We start from the raw sequence: 15,457 nt of genomic DNA, 5'->3' as shown, positions 1-15,457 counted from the left end.
TCTCTGAAATCGTCTTTTTAAAAGAAAAACCTATCTATTGATATTGGAATAATTGAATAAACCTATCTATTGATATTGGAATAATTGAATAAACCTAAATATCTTATGTATACAAGAGTTTGATAACTCTGACAACTAAATTCTCTATATTCTTAACTAAAATATATAAAACATATTACTATCATAATCATATATATATCTAGTAAAAAAATTGTCATTGAATAATTAAAGTCAGATTTGTATACAAAGATATATGATTCCTCCTGCATGTATGATTTCATTGCTTCATTTTTCAGATGATCAAAGAAATCAATAACATTAATTGTCTTCTTTTACCTCAAAAAAATCTGTTTTAAAATGAACTTTACATTGTCAATAATTTTTTTAATACTTTTCAATATCCGGGATCTTTATTATAGACCAAATCTCACTACAAGAAATATGAGCATTGATAACATAATACGATAGCGCAGTTTTTGTAACTGCTATTAAAGATGGTACTCAAAATTTAATTACTATACCATAGCATTTTAGAAATACTAAACCTAATAAAAACAAAATGAAAAGCTAAATTCACTTTAGACTGCCAACAGTGTCTAGACTAATTCCTGAGTCCAATAAAAATATGAATTTTATTGCCATTGAAGGGGTTGACGGATGGCTAAGCAAGCTAGTTACTATAATTTCACGTTTGAGGCGAATTTTTTTTTCTGGTTTAGACCAACAAAACTATAACTCCACTACCACTTGGTTAAGAGAGACACTCTAAACTTTGCAAGCATGCAATTTCCATCATAACGATTGAAGAGACCATTCCACAACGGAGATGGACCTTACATTGATCTTATCCACCCATATTTTCATATGTTCTTTATACTAATGTTGCGGTTAAAACACGCCACTTAATAAATTATTAAAGGCATCTAGTTCGATTGAATAACCAACAGTAGTTCTCGTTTACCGTTCGTTTTCTGTTTGTTCATATGGGCATATATACCTTAGCAACTCTCCTCTAAACCCATTGGCCCACTTCTTTATATTTTCAAAAGTTATTTTTCTTTCTACTTGTTGGATATATATGGAACCGTACAGTTATACAAGAATAGACATGTGCGTCTCTAGATTTAATCTTCCAAGAATGTTTGGCCCAACCTGGAATAACAAAGAAGATAAGATAAAAAGGTATCCAATTCAGCCAGATCCAATGTCTTTTTACCCAACATGGCAACGAACCGAACTATCGTCCGAGTTATCCGGCTGTTAGGGTTGACCTAGATCGACCGTAACTCAATCGATCAAAGAAAAATTTATATAACATAATACTCTCTTTGTTTCATTTCGAGTGAAGTTTAAGATTTTTACACACAGATTACAAAATCACAAATATCATTTAATCTACCTTTTAACGTTAAAAATCATTAACTACAACTAATTCAACCAATAATAAACTATATTGTAAAAGATATGAATATCATGAGTTGTCCCATAATAAAACATGTTGTTGCTGATACTTTCTTCTCGGTTCCTTCTTCTTTAATTGATAAAAAAATATTTAATACATTTAATTTTTACATAGAAAGTTGAACTCCGCTTAAAATGAAACAAAATATTTTTTTTTGTAAAACATCACTTAAAGTGATACGGATGGAGTATGTATATAAGTAAAAATATTCAATACATATTTTATGATCTCTAAGAAGAATTATTTTATAGTTGAACATTCTATATTCAAATTTAACCAAAAGAAAAAAAAAACACTAAAGATAAGTTGCCGATGACAAATAATATTAGTTGTTTCCACTATCATTTTGCTTATTTTCTTCATTCTAGTGCAGTTTCCATCGAAATCTAAAGAATCACATATAATATGTTGTAATCAGTATGTTACAACTACAATTAAAAAGCAGAAAGTTAATCATCATTTTCGAATACAATCGCTTCAACCAGTAATACCGGATCACATGTCAATGCGATATTGGTTGGATGTTTCTTTTCTTTCAAAATTTAGTTGGTTTTATTAGTAAATATTACTATTGGATCCAGACATGTTTAGTGACCAAATCATAGGGTTATCGGTCCGACCACAGGCGCGCAGGTCCCGGTCGGGTCTTATAACATTGCTTTGATCCTAAAACATGTCTGATGATTTCAAATGTATCACGAGTAACATGAAAGAAGAGATCAAACAAAGACTTAATAGAAAAAATGGTATTTGATACCTTCTTAAGCATTAAAATCATCATCATCGTCACCATCATCATCTTGCCCCTCCTTGATGAGATCTTGCCAACTTTCTGGTATATTTGATGGGCTTCCTCCGATTTTCAAAGTAGATATCGGTTATATCTGTGTTATGACGACTAAACAGGGTTCACTAAATTTTTGGACTACTTCCTTTAATAGCAAGTGTTCGATCTTTTCAATTCCCTGGATTGATATATGTGGGACGGCTAGTTTTAGTGGTGTGTTTTTCTATCCAAATTGAATTCATCATCATTTGCTTATGGTAACTAAAGCGGAAAGTAATCCATGCCTTCTTTTTTCATCTTTTTCCTACATTATCTCGGTATTTAATTTTATTTGAGAATAAAAGACACAAGCCTATTGTATTATTAACAAGTCCAATGTAATGTCAATTCGCCCATGTGTTTTATGGTTCCAAACAAGTAATTTACTATAAATGTCTATGTAATACAAACTTTGATTGTAACCTTGAGAGTTGTCTCAAAACAACTCTCTTTCTTCATTTTTATAAAAGTATAAATTGAATCATTGTGTTCATGGAGACAACAAAATAATTTTCCTCTTTTAGTTTCTTTGCATACTAAAGCTCTTCATGATTCAGTTGATGCTTTGAGAGTAACCTTGAGAGTTCTTTTTTTTTTTTTTTCGTTAATAAATTTTGTGTCTATAGTTTGAAAACGGCATAGTATCTCGTCGTGCAGTTGGGTCATCATCTGTTCTCGTCAGTTGGATCTTTAAGTCCGCCAGACCATTCATAAGCAAGTGTTCTCCATATATAGCCTAACACGGCCGCGTTACTCATGTTACCTAGCTTTTGGGAAAGTACATAGAACAAAAAAAAAAAACTAAGTTACACAACGCTACTCAAAAGAATTATAAAATCAGAAATTAAAATCCGTAATAAATAGAACTAGACTAGGTTTAATTTCTAGTTCCATTATTACGCTTCCACCAATATTCAGCCAATTTGAAATTGGAATTTCCTATGTGAATGGGACTGATCTCTAATTAAAAAGACGAACGGAATTAGAACAAACATGTCTATTCAACTTTCGGTATGGTGGTGGTAGAAAAAAGAATAAGATTCATATGATCATACCATGAAATTACGAATGATATCCAAAGGGAATCATATCAAACACTAACTCTCTAATGAACACTAGATTATAGTACTACAGGAATTCTGTATATATAGAGAAACACCCTGAAAGTTTGTAATCACTCATCCATATCAAAGAAAACTAAACAAGAATATATATATATAAAGAAAAATGCTTGATAAGCTTATCGGAGGAGTTACCGGAGGAGTTGCCGGAGGTATTATTGGAACGGTCGATGGGTTTGCTAGAGGGGCCGGATTATGCCCCAATAATAACCAGAGCAACGGTCGCCGCTTCGAGAATCACAATAAGCCGCGTCCCGTCAACCATGGCAATGGTAACGGCGGTGCAGCAGTGGTGAAGCCTTCAGAGAACTGCGGCGGCCGCCGCCAGAAAGACAGGGAGTAAAAGGACTCAAGACCGTACCCAGTAATAATGATGTATCCTAAATAATAAATGTATCCCAAAAAATAAATGCACTAAAACCAAATAGGGGCCCTTTTCATAAAAAGTGTTCTTGTTTGATTACCTTGTGACTATACTATTATGTACATGTTGTTGTTGCTACTTATGTTTAATATAATTGATGCATATTATTAGCTGATCTTATCAGGCCACTTTTCTTGTTTGAATTGATTACACACGTGAAAAGATTGATTGCACGAAATTAATTGCACAAAATGAAGTTTAAAAAGTTATGTTATATATCGTGTAACGAAGACCCTAATGAATATATAACACCAGAAAAATAAAAATAAAAAAAAACTAGTGAATTTATAAGTTAAGTGGTTCAGTAGGGATCAGTTGTTTTTGCGTGTATTACCGACAACTACAAAATAATGTTCGTTTTAACGTTTCTATTCATCGAAACAATTAGAAAAATGATTTTGCAATTATCGACCAAAGTTTTAAAAAACGGTAAAGAAATTAACATATGTAATTAGGCTCCATTAATTCTCCGAAAACTCGTTACCCATGCCTCTGTTTTCCATATATGGAAAAGCGGAACAACGTTTTGCACAATATGCTCTCCATCTCACCACAAACAATTTTCAGAAGCATAGACCACGACATCAAGAACACCATCACCCCAAGAAGAAGTAGACGTCCATTCAGCAAGCTGATGGTGTTATGGCTGCGGTGATCTCTCCCAAGTGGTCTCCATGACTTTATTGTCTGCCTTGTTTTTAAACTTTTTTGCCAAGGATTCAATTGTATAGGTTAACAATCTTTTATAAAACCTGTTTGTTTATTTCTAATGATATTTACATGCGTAGCAAAAAAAAATAACATTTGTGAAAAAACTTTTATCAAACGTTGTATTGTGTAGCTGAAATCATCTCAGATTTATATTCAGCCAGAGATGCATGATCAGATTTTACTGCTTCATCTTTCAGATGATCAAAGAAAGCAATAACATTGTTTTCTTTTATTTTTGTTAAGTTTTATGGGCTTCCAACTCAAAACCAATTGGCAATGAGTGGAGAGGCCCATGTCACTTATATATATATATACTACTCAAGTCCATTCCATCTTTCCAATGTCAGATCTTTCTCCACACACCATCTCGAGATAATGACTATTCTAGCCATTAATTTTGACAGAATCCATCAATTTCCCTCGAGATAATGTTTTTCTACCTATCTCGAGAGAATTGAACCTTCCTTTGGACCATCAATTAGTGGGAGTGATCGTCCCACTTTCCAGGCCGAATTAACAGGTCAGCGTGTGTTCAAGTTCTGATATCATGTTAAGTTTCATGGGCTTCCAACTCAAAACTAATTAGAAATGAGTGGAGAGGCCCATGTCCCTTATATACTACTCAAGTCCTTTCCATTTTTTCAATGTGGGATCTTTCTCCACAACCTCAAACTTTACAATGTCATGAAGAATGGTTTTTTTTTTTCCTAAATAATGGGATCATGAATGGGTTGTTGAAAAACATAATCACATAATCGGGGCCAGGTCTTCATAGACCGAAGTGTAAACTAATTCCTGAGCCGAGTATTAATATGAGTTTTATTGCCACTTAAAGCGTGGACGAGTGGCTATAAGCGGGATAGTTCCACGTTTAAGGAATTTATTTTCATGGCCTAGACGAACAATGCGAATCCGTGAAACAACAAGTCCACTATATCACTTGGTTAAGAGAGAGAGACTACTCTTCAAACTTTGTAAGAATTAGATGCAATTTCCATAGTAACGATTGAAGAGACCATTCCACGAAGGAGATGGACCTTACATTGAACTTATCCACACATATATTTTCCTATGTTCGTTACTAATATTGCTGTCAAAACATGCCTTTTGATCCATTATTAAAGGCATCTAGTTCGATCGAATAACCAACATGATCTCTCGTTTATGATTATATGTTTGCTCACGGGCATATATATTATTAGAATATGGGCTTCCAACTTAAAACCAATTGGCAATGAGTGGAGTGGCCCATATCCCTTATATATTACTTATGATCCCTTCCAACTTCCGATGTGGGACATTATGTCCTAATACGCCCCCTCGAGATGATGGCTCTTTGGCCATTAATCTCGGAATGTTCGGGCTTAGATCGACGGCATCAATTTTGGGCTTTGTCGATGATTGGACCATCTTTGGGTCGGATCGGGTTGGACATGTGTGGATCGGGCTCTGATACCATATTAGAATATGGGCTTCCAACTCAAAACCAATTAGCAATGAGTGGTAATGTCCCACATCGGAAGTTGGAAGGGATCCTAAGTAATATATAAGGGATATGGGTCACTCCACTCATTGCCAATTGGTTTTGAGTTGGAAGCCCATATTCTAATATATTACTTAGGATCCCTTCCAACTTCCGATGTGAAACATTATGTCCTAATATATATATCATCAATTATCCTGTAATCCCATAGGCCCACCTCCTTATATTTTCTGTGTTAAAAGTTAATTTTTTCCTTGTTGAATATTGAACCATAAAGTTCTACAAGGATTTGTGGAAGCCCCTTAGTTTTTGCATGGGCTTCTATATTGGTCAACTTGACAACTTCTCTTCCAATAACCGTTCTCTGGTGTGGTATACTTTCTTTAGGGCAAAATAATGTTGGGGGAAACTTTTTTTGGAACTAAACCTTACTTGACACAGACGACGACATATCTCTTTTTGAGGGTTTGTTGGGTCTGGTTTCTTAAAGAGATCGTGTGTAAGCTACGTAGAAGTTCTACGGTAGAAGAACCCTCCTTAGATTGGATCCACACTGTGTGGGACTTTTGAAACGATTGATGCACCATAGGACTCGAGGAGAACATGTATTGTGATTCTAGCATTGACATTTTTTGCTAAATAATAGTCGATCATTCATGTAGCTGGGCATTTTCATTTAGGTTTAATATTGGATTTTTTCCATGAGAAATGATGGTGGAAGTAGAAATTAATGACTCTCTCCAGAAAAAGGAGAAGTAGAGAGTCCAGCTTTCTCTATGACTATAGTATCTCGTTGAGATGCTGGGTCACCATCTAATCTCGTCATTGGTTCTTGCTTTAGACCAAGAGATTTGGTCGGAAACCATAAAAATCAGAATAGAGAGGAAGAAAAAATAGGATTAAGCTACGTCTTTTTGAAGAAGAGAGACAGGCAACGTACGTATTCTGTTATATAATTTTAAGCTCTTTCTAGTGGAAGAGAGAAAGGGAAATTGGATCATCTCATACAAAGAAGGTTGTGTTTGATCACTAGTATATTTTGAAGAGTCGTCAGGCCAGACGGGGTCAAGGCCACTTGAGTGATGTAACCTACTTTAGTTCTTGTTTTTGCCAGCTAACTAACATGAGGTACTTGATTTTACATAATAAATAGAACTAGACTAGGTTTAGTTTCCAATTTCATTATTATGCTTCCTTCAATATTCAGCCAATTCGGAATTGGAATTTCCCATGTGAATGGGCCTGATCTTTGATTAACAAGATGAACCGAATTAGAAGAAACATGTCTATTCAACTTTCGGTATGGTGGTGGTAGAAAAAAGAATACGATTCATATCATACCAAAGGGAATCTTATCCAACAGTAATTTAAATGAACACTAGATCATACACACTACAAGAATTGTATATATATATATATATATAGAAACATCTCAAAGATTTAAATCACTTATCCATATCAAAGAAACTTAACACAAGTAGATATATATAAAGAGAAATGTTTGATAAGCTTATCGGAGGGGTTGCCGGAGGGATTACCGGAGGGATTATTGGAACGGTCGATGGGTTTGCCAAAGGGGTCGGAGTATGGCCCAGTAATTACCAGAGCACCGGTCGTGTCTTCGAGGAGCACAATAAGACGCGTCCGTCCAACCATGGCAATGGTAACGACGGTGCGGTGAAGCCTTGCGAGAACTCTGGCGGCCGCCGCCAGAAAGACAGGGAGTAAAGGACTCTGGACCGCACCCAGTAATGACTATATATCCCAAATAAGATGTATCCCAAATAATAAATGTATAAGATATATGTGTGTTATGGACATGTTTCAATATCGTACGTACCAAAACCAAATAGGGGACTTTTAATAAAAAGTGTTCTTGTTTGTTGACCTTATCACTACTATGGAGTGTTGTTGTTGGTACTTATGTCGCTTAAATGTTTCTGGTTCATCGAAATAATTAGACAAATGATTTTTGCATTTATCGACGTAAAATTTAAAACGTTAAGGAAATTAACATTTAAAAAAACCTTAAATCAAACGTTGTATTAACTGTTGCTGAAGTGTGGGGATAGTGTATAGAGTATGGCGGAGTGGATGTTCTAAAGCTTGAGAGCAACATTGTTGTGCCGGAGATTAAAGAAGATAGGTTCTGGTTAAAGTTGTTACGGCAACTGCTTCGCCTCTTCCGGTAAACTAGTAAGTAATAAATTCCCCTTGCTATCTCTGTGAAAATATGAGAAGAGGATTTCGTTTGTAGATTCTTTTATATAGCTTGTTTAAGCCATTGCTTGAATTTCGTAGATTTGGTGTAAGCAAGTAACTGATTTACTTATTTTGACGGATCTTAGGCTTGTGTTTTGATTCAATATATTAGCCTTGTCAATTAGGCAATTCTTGGGGAAAATGAAATAGATGAAGATAGTAGGAAATAGGAGAAAATCAAACATCGTTTTCTTTTACCTAAACAAATCAAACGAACCTACGTGATGTTTTTTTTTTCCGATTATTGGAGTCTTCCTAAACCAAAGTCTAGACTAATTCTTGAACCTAGTAGAAATATGAGTTTTTATTTTTGTTTTTGCAATTTAGAGCATTGACAGTCAGTAGCTAAGCGGGATAATTAGATAATTGCACGTAATTAGAATCAGGTCCAAAGAACAAAAAAAAAACTAAGTTACACCAACACTTATTTTTGACCTTCTTCACGTCAAAAGCAAACCTGTCGCCTTCTGTTCTCTTCCAAGACACTATATACGCTGGATAATATCTCCTTTTAGGAACAACACCATCTCACTCATAATGCAACTCGCCTTCAAGCTTCAGTTTATTCCTTATGGCGACAGAAATTAAAGGGATGAATTCAAGGTATACAAATAAAATAACAACGGTAGGGTACTCAGTCTCGGCCCTTCAGTGAAAGCTTTCTAGTGTTTGTGTATCGGTAGCTTTTACAATTTGCTTTCGCTCTTCGTCTAGAGCATCAAATTTGGGAAGAACAGCAAAATCGTCATCACTTCATCTAACTTCATTAGTTTTGTGTTTCTGTTGAGTGGATGGACTGAAAATTTGTTTATGAATTATGTTTCCTTGTTTTTATCATTTTTGCCATATAACCATTTGTATACGTCAATAATTTTTTTTTATTGTAAATCTAAACTGTTTTCATTTTTAATGAAATATTTACATTTTTAACAAAAAATTAAAATAAAATAACAATGCATTCAAAAGTCAAAGCAACATAGGTGGTTGAATAACGGTTTGTAGGATACTACTACAAACATTAGGTTTGATTGATAAGTGTTTTAGAAACTTTACAAAGCATAAAATTTTTAAGCATTGAAATAAATCTAATCAAGTTTTAGAAAATTTAACTTTTTTTTTTCACAGACAAAATATGTCCTTAAATTCCATTTTTTTTTTTTTTTTTTTTGCTGTAGAAACTACAAAGATCTAGTATTTCCTTGATATTGTCTTTTGGATTTAAATTAATATTATCTTATGGGTTAGCTAGTATTATTTTATCGAATATTTTTATTTCCTACTTGATCATATGACCATTTATTCCACATTCATTGCATATTTTGATGGGTTTATTTTGTTTTTCACCTTCTTTCCATCTTTTGTTTTTTTTCTCCAACCTTCTTTCCATCTACGTCACGAATTTTTGTGAGTTGAATTTTCCAAATGAATGCCAAATCGGAATTGGAATTTCCCATGTGAATGGGACTGATCTTTAATTAAAAAGACGAACGGAATTAGAACAAACATGTCTATTCAATTTTAGGTCTGGTGGTGGTAGAAAAAAGAATAAGATTCAGATCATATCATGGAATTTAAATGAACACTCGACTCTACACTACGAGAATTGTATAAATATATAAACATCTGAAAGAGTTTAATCACTCATCCATATCAAAGAAAAATAACAGAAGTAACATATATATATTAGACAAAATGTTTGACAAGCTTATTGGAGGGATTGTCGGAGGGATTGCCGGAGCGATTATCGGAACGGTGGATGGGTTCGCCAGAGGGGTCGGAATATGCCCCGAAAGTTACCAGAGCTGCAACCGTCACGACTGCGAGGAGCACAAAAAGAAGCCCCCGGCCAACCATGGCAATGGAAACAGTGGTGGTCGCCGCCAGAAAGACAGGGCCTAAAAGACTCTAGACTTCACCCAAATATTCTGCCGGTTCAAATAAGAGAGTAATCATAATGTATCCCAAATTAATAATAAATGTGTAAGATGTATTTGTGTGATGGACTTTTAATTACAAAAGTGTTCTTGTTTGATGATGTTATATATGATTACTGTTGCTACGTACTTATGTTTAATATCAGTTGATTTCCCCACGTGAAAAGATTGATCGCGCAAAATTATATAAGTTTAAAAGTAACGTTGTGAATTTATAAGTAGTGTGCAGTGGTGCACAAGTAAAAAAAGATTTGTCATCAAATTATTTATCGAGATTTAATGTCAGATTTGTATACAGAGATGCATTATTTCTCCACCATGTATGCCTCATCTTTTAGATAATTAAAGAACGCAATTACATTATCTTCTTTTCTTTCATCTCAATTTTTTATTTTAAACGAACTTTACACTGTCGGTATATATAAGGGCTTTTGCAAAAATGCCACTTTTTCAATGCTACTTTTCAAAAATACCCTTTTTTAAAACCTTATAAAAAATGCTCTTAAAAATATAAGATTTACCCAAATATGTATGTAATATTATTAAAACATACACAAACTACATTTCTATGTATCTAAAATCTTATAAATACTTTATAAATACCTTATAAATGCATTTTAAATACCTTTAAAATCCTTTAAAATAACTTGTAAAACCTTTAAAAACACCTTATAAAACCTTATAAATACTTGGATCGAGTCTTTCAAGTAGTAGTTACAATCCATAAGTACCTTATAAACCTAATAAAACTTTATAAAAATTTCAGATTTAAAAAGATGCATTTTTGAAAATAGACATCTAAAAGGGGCATTTTTGAAAAGGGACACACCAAAAAGGGTATTTTTAACAATTTCCCATATATATAACCGGGGTTTTCCTAAATTAAAAGTCCAGACTAAAACCTGAACACAATAAAATATGAGTAATTATTCTTGTCATTATCTTTTCTTTTTCTCCTTAGGAGGTGTGAATTCTTAGTTCATCAAAATGGTTAAGTCTTTCATAGATTAATTATAAAAATAGAATTTGTATGTTATGACAAGTCAACCTCCACAAGTTTTTGCCTTTTTGTTGGAATATGAAGTTTATCCACAAAATATTACTCTCTCCGTTCCTAAAAGATTGATTTTCTAGGGATTTCACATTTCTTAAGAAACAATCATTGTTTAATTATTTACTTTTATTAAACATTTTTTAATAAACTATGAACCAATAGTAATCTGAAACAGTTAATCATTACGTCTTGAAATCTACGATTTATTAAAATCAATTATTTAAAAATAAAAAAAAATCTAGAAAATCAATCTTTGTGGAACAAACTCAAAACACTAGAACATCAAACTTCAAGGAACAGAAGGAGTACTAAATAAGTAATTTGATTAATGAAAATAAATTTTGAAAAAATCAAATCAGATTGACAGGTTTTTGCCAACTAATTACATTCTCTCGAAACAAAGTAAATTATTATTTTTTTTATCATAATACATAAGAAATATATGTTAGAATGGTATATGAATTGACTTCGATATATAAAGCATATTAATATTCAAAATTTGAAAAGAATCTTTAGGAAATATATTATACCTTCTTGTACTATATATGTAGAACAGAGAAAAGCGGAAAAAAAAAACTATTTACAAAAATAATTGGATTGAGATGTTTTTTTTTTGTTTTTTTTTTTTGACAATAATTGAGATGTTGTTTGATGAAGAAGAAATGAAGAAAAAAATATTACACAAGCAACAACCCTCAAGTTACATACTTTGTTTTAACAAAAAAAAAGTTACATACTTTGATGTTCATAAGTCATAACAATATAATAAATATAATTTTTTTTTTTTTTTGACAGCTACTAGTTTTTAAAGTAACATAAGAACATAAATGAGTAAAGAAAAAAAAAATCTAATTACATGAGCTTACACATGAATTTGTGGATTTCTATTGGAATTGTCATGTGTTACAGTTATAGGTTTTAAAAAAAAACTGGTTCTTTAGTAGTCTTCCTCTTTACATATTAAGTAGTACAGATTGTAACTGCAATCGTAACAAAAAAAAAAATATTAACTCTTACACTACTCAAATAAAAATGATATATGTTAGGAATTCGAACACATAACACCAAAAATATGTAATGCAAAAAAAAAAATCAGTAATATTTTGTTAAGAAAATATAAACAATACTAAAGTTATATAATAATTTTAGTTATATGTACAATTTTATAGGACGGTTAATTTCTTATATTATTAGGGACATATTTTGACATTAATATTTTCAAAAAAATAATTATTTTACTATCTTATCGAATTATGTTAGTTTTTACATTATTCCAACTCAAAACTATAGAAATTTATGAATTTAATTATAACAGTTATTAATTTATTTAGTGTATAGAATTTTTCCTGTATCCTTTTCTCTTGAATCCTAATCATAAAAGGAGACTATCTTCTAAATTCTCTAATGGTCCTATAGGGACAAACAACGCAACAGGACGACTCCTCAACAACGCAAAACCACAAATCGACTACCAATAACCAATTGATTAAAAGGCTCTTCAAACTTTGCAAGCATTAGATGCAATTTCTATCATAACGATTGAAGAGACCATTCCACAACGGAGATAAGCCCTACATTGAACTTATCCACACATATTTTCCTACTAAAGTTGCGGTCAAAACAAGCCATATTTGATCCATTATTGTTATAGGTATCTAGTTCGATCGAATAACCAACAGTAACTGCCCTTTACCGTTTTCTGTTTGTTCATATGGGCATATATACCTTAGCCTCTAAAATCCATTGGCCCACGCATCTTCAAATTTTCAATATTCCTTCTTGTTGAATGGTCCATAATGGTATATATACAACAATAGACATGTGCGTCTATATATTTAAGAGAGACTTATGAAAATAGGCATTATTTGCTTAAGAACTTCAGATTTAGGCACTTTGCCAAGTTGGCGTTTAATATATGTGTAAAAGACTCTGTTCATGACCATTTCACCCCTCTTCATATGGGTGCAAATATCAGATGACGTGGGTAGTATGATTTTTTTTTTTTTTGTTTGATAAATTCTAGTTTCCAATACAGAAACCCGTCAACATGCAAGGATTCTCCACAAATCATCATGGACAAAAGTCAGAGTTAAGTTTTGTTCACAAAAATTGTTAATGACTTATCTTTTAAAAGTTAAATACACAATTATGTTACAGACGGTGGAAAATCATATCTTATATTTTATAAAAACTCGTTTTAGTATTTGGGAGAAGAACATATAAAATGCTTCTGGTCTCTGTTCTAAGAGGATATACGGACCTAAATCGAAAACTTCTTAGTAATTAAAAAAAAAAAAAAAACTTCGGTTTAGACAACAACATATATGTTTTAATGATATTAATTAGATTTTCTCTAAAAAAAAACATACTTTAAATTTATAGTAGAAAAAACGCTCAATCCTTATTAACGGCTAGTAAAACGTAAATCCAAACCGTTAAACGACAAAGTGTAAAAGTGAAATTTTGTTAAAAATTTAAAGGAGTTAAAACACTATACCCTATATTTGGACGACTAAACCCAAACCAATTCAACGACAGTATGCTATGTATATAGCGAGCAAGAAAACGAAAATATATAAAAAGTGAAAATGCTATACCCTAGGATTAGAATTGGAAATCAATAAAAAAGAAGAAGATAAACTCTTAATAGTAACTCAAAAATACAAACACAATGTTCTAACAATAATATAAAAGAACAAAAAATTTAAACCCTAGTTGAAGACTAGTGAATCCACACTTTCTTTTACTGTATATCATCTATACATAATATCTAAACCCTAAGTTGTAAAAAGGGAACCCAAACACAATTCATTAACGATTTTATGAGATTGCAATATTCTAAATGAGAAAAAAAACAAATCCGCTCAACGATAATGCATTAATCACCTTACGAGATGGCTAATATCAAAAATGGGAAAAATTACTAAACCGTAGTCAAAAATTGGTGAACCCAAACCAATTTATTTACGGCACACAATTAATAAAAAACAAAAAACGAGAAAATTTAACACAATAATGTAACTATAGTAACTCTTTTACCAAATGATAATATTATAAATAAATAAAAAAAGCTAAATCATAGCCGAGAGATGGGTTTACCCAATTCGATTAAGGAATTATGCAAAAGAAAAAAAACTTATTACAAATTTCAAATAGTTTTATAATTTTTTTAACGTTATAAAAAAAATTACTTACACATAAAAAAGACATTTATAGTACGTCCATCATTTACATATTTGTTTTATTCACGATCTCTGTATTTTTCCATAGTAAAAGATGAATATTTTGTCAATATATTATTTCAAATCTGTTTTTTTTTCCACCATAAATAAAAGATATATTTGCTCAAAACGTTAAAAACCCTTGCGATGACATCATCAAAGATAGGACATAAGCGTCTTTTTGACAGGAGAGAGAACTGTTTGAGTGCCTATTTCAGAACAGCATATCGTCGAGTGCCTATTTCCGAAGGGCATCTGGGTTCTGATACTTTTTTTGTAAATAACTCTATATTTAATGGTCCAAGGAACATAGGCCAAAAGTTGAATAATCTAAAGGAAGAAAAGGTATCAGATTCAGCTTAGTCCTTAAGACTCTAATACTAAACATGTTTTTGTGCAAAAAAAAACCTCCAGTTCGTCCATTTTCGCAACTTTATTCTCTATCTCCAAAAAATACAGATTAATCCTACGAAATCTAAATAATACGCAATACAACTCTTATACATATATTGTAAACGTTTTTCCTGGTCATATACATTAATTTCTTAAAATTCTAAAAGTAAAGTTGAACGCTGCATCGCGAGGGCTTAGATTTAACATATTATTTGTTAAAATTTTACGAACTTGACGATAGCGAATAAGGGTTACATTGCGTATTATTTAGGACTTCGTAGAATTAATCTACATTTTTCGTAAATAAAATGTAAAATTACAAAAATAGACGAGTTGAAAAGTTTTTTGCACAGAACCCTAGATATAATCCCTCTGATAATTTATGATTATATGTATACCAAGTAACAAGACTCTCAATAGAAACATTGGTACTCGAGACCTTCCTTCAGCATAAAACTCAAAATCATCATCACATTGAGTCATGACGTGATGAAGATGTCATCATATCATATGAGGAAGGTGAAGAGTGAGAGGAAGGCAAAATGATATATCATGGATTTTACGGT

The 15,457-nt window shown here is 32.2% G+C and overlaps 3 protein-coding genes across 3 annotated transcripts; all 3 read left to right on the top strand.

Annotated features, from left to right (window-relative positions):
• The first annotated feature begins 3,458 nt into the window (after positions 1 to 3,458).
• On the top strand, positions 3,459 to 3,950 carry LOC9324693. The gene has a single exon (XM_002888584.2). It carries the CDS (start codon positions 3,516 to 3,518, stop codon positions 3,750 to 3,752), a length of 237 nt encoding a protein of 78 aa, XP_002888630.1. The 5' UTR covers positions 3,459 to 3,515; the 3' UTR covers positions 3,753 to 3,950.
• Positions 3,951 to 7,467: 3,517 nt separating this feature from the next.
• LOC9324692 lies at positions 7,468 to 7,947 on the top strand. Its single transcript, XM_002888583.2, has one exon. The coding sequence runs from the start codon at positions 7,525 to 7,527 to the stop codon at positions 7,753 to 7,755; it is 231 nt and encodes a 76-aa protein (XP_002888629.1). The 5' UTR covers positions 7,468 to 7,524; the 3' UTR covers positions 7,756 to 7,947.
• Positions 7,948 to 9,922: 1,975 nt separating this feature from the next.
• Positions 9,923 to 10,352, top strand: LOC9323216. The gene has a single exon (XM_002888582.2). The coding sequence runs from the start codon at positions 9,982 to 9,984 to the stop codon at positions 10,186 to 10,188; it is 207 nt and encodes a 68-aa protein (XP_002888628.1). The 5' UTR covers positions 9,923 to 9,981; the 3' UTR covers positions 10,189 to 10,352.
• Positions 10,353 to 15,457: the final 5,105 nt, after the last annotated feature.

Source organism: Arabidopsis lyrata (genome assembly GCF_000004255.2).
Source record: "Arabidopsis lyrata subsp. lyrata unplaced genomic scaffold ARALYscaffold_2, whole genome shotgun sequence".
Lineage (NCBI taxonomy): Eukaryota > Viridiplantae > Streptophyta > Magnoliopsida > Brassicales > Brassicaceae > Arabidopsis > Arabidopsis lyrata.
This window is presented reverse-complemented; position numbering and strand designations above follow the sequence as displayed.

Excerpts from the sequence above, each read along its gene's own strand:
- LOC9324692 (XM_002888583.2), top strand. The coding sequence starts at position 7,525 with ATGTTTGATAAGCTTATCGGAGGGGTTGCCGGAGGGATTACCGGAGGG.
- LOC9324693 (XM_002888584.2), top strand. The coding sequence starts at position 3,516 with ATGCTTGATAAGCTTATCGGAGGAGTTACCGGAGGAGTTGCCGGAGGT.
- LOC9323216 (XM_002888582.2), top strand. The coding sequence starts at position 9,982 with ATGTTTGACAAGCTTATTGGAGGGATTGTCGGAGGGATTGCCGGAGCG.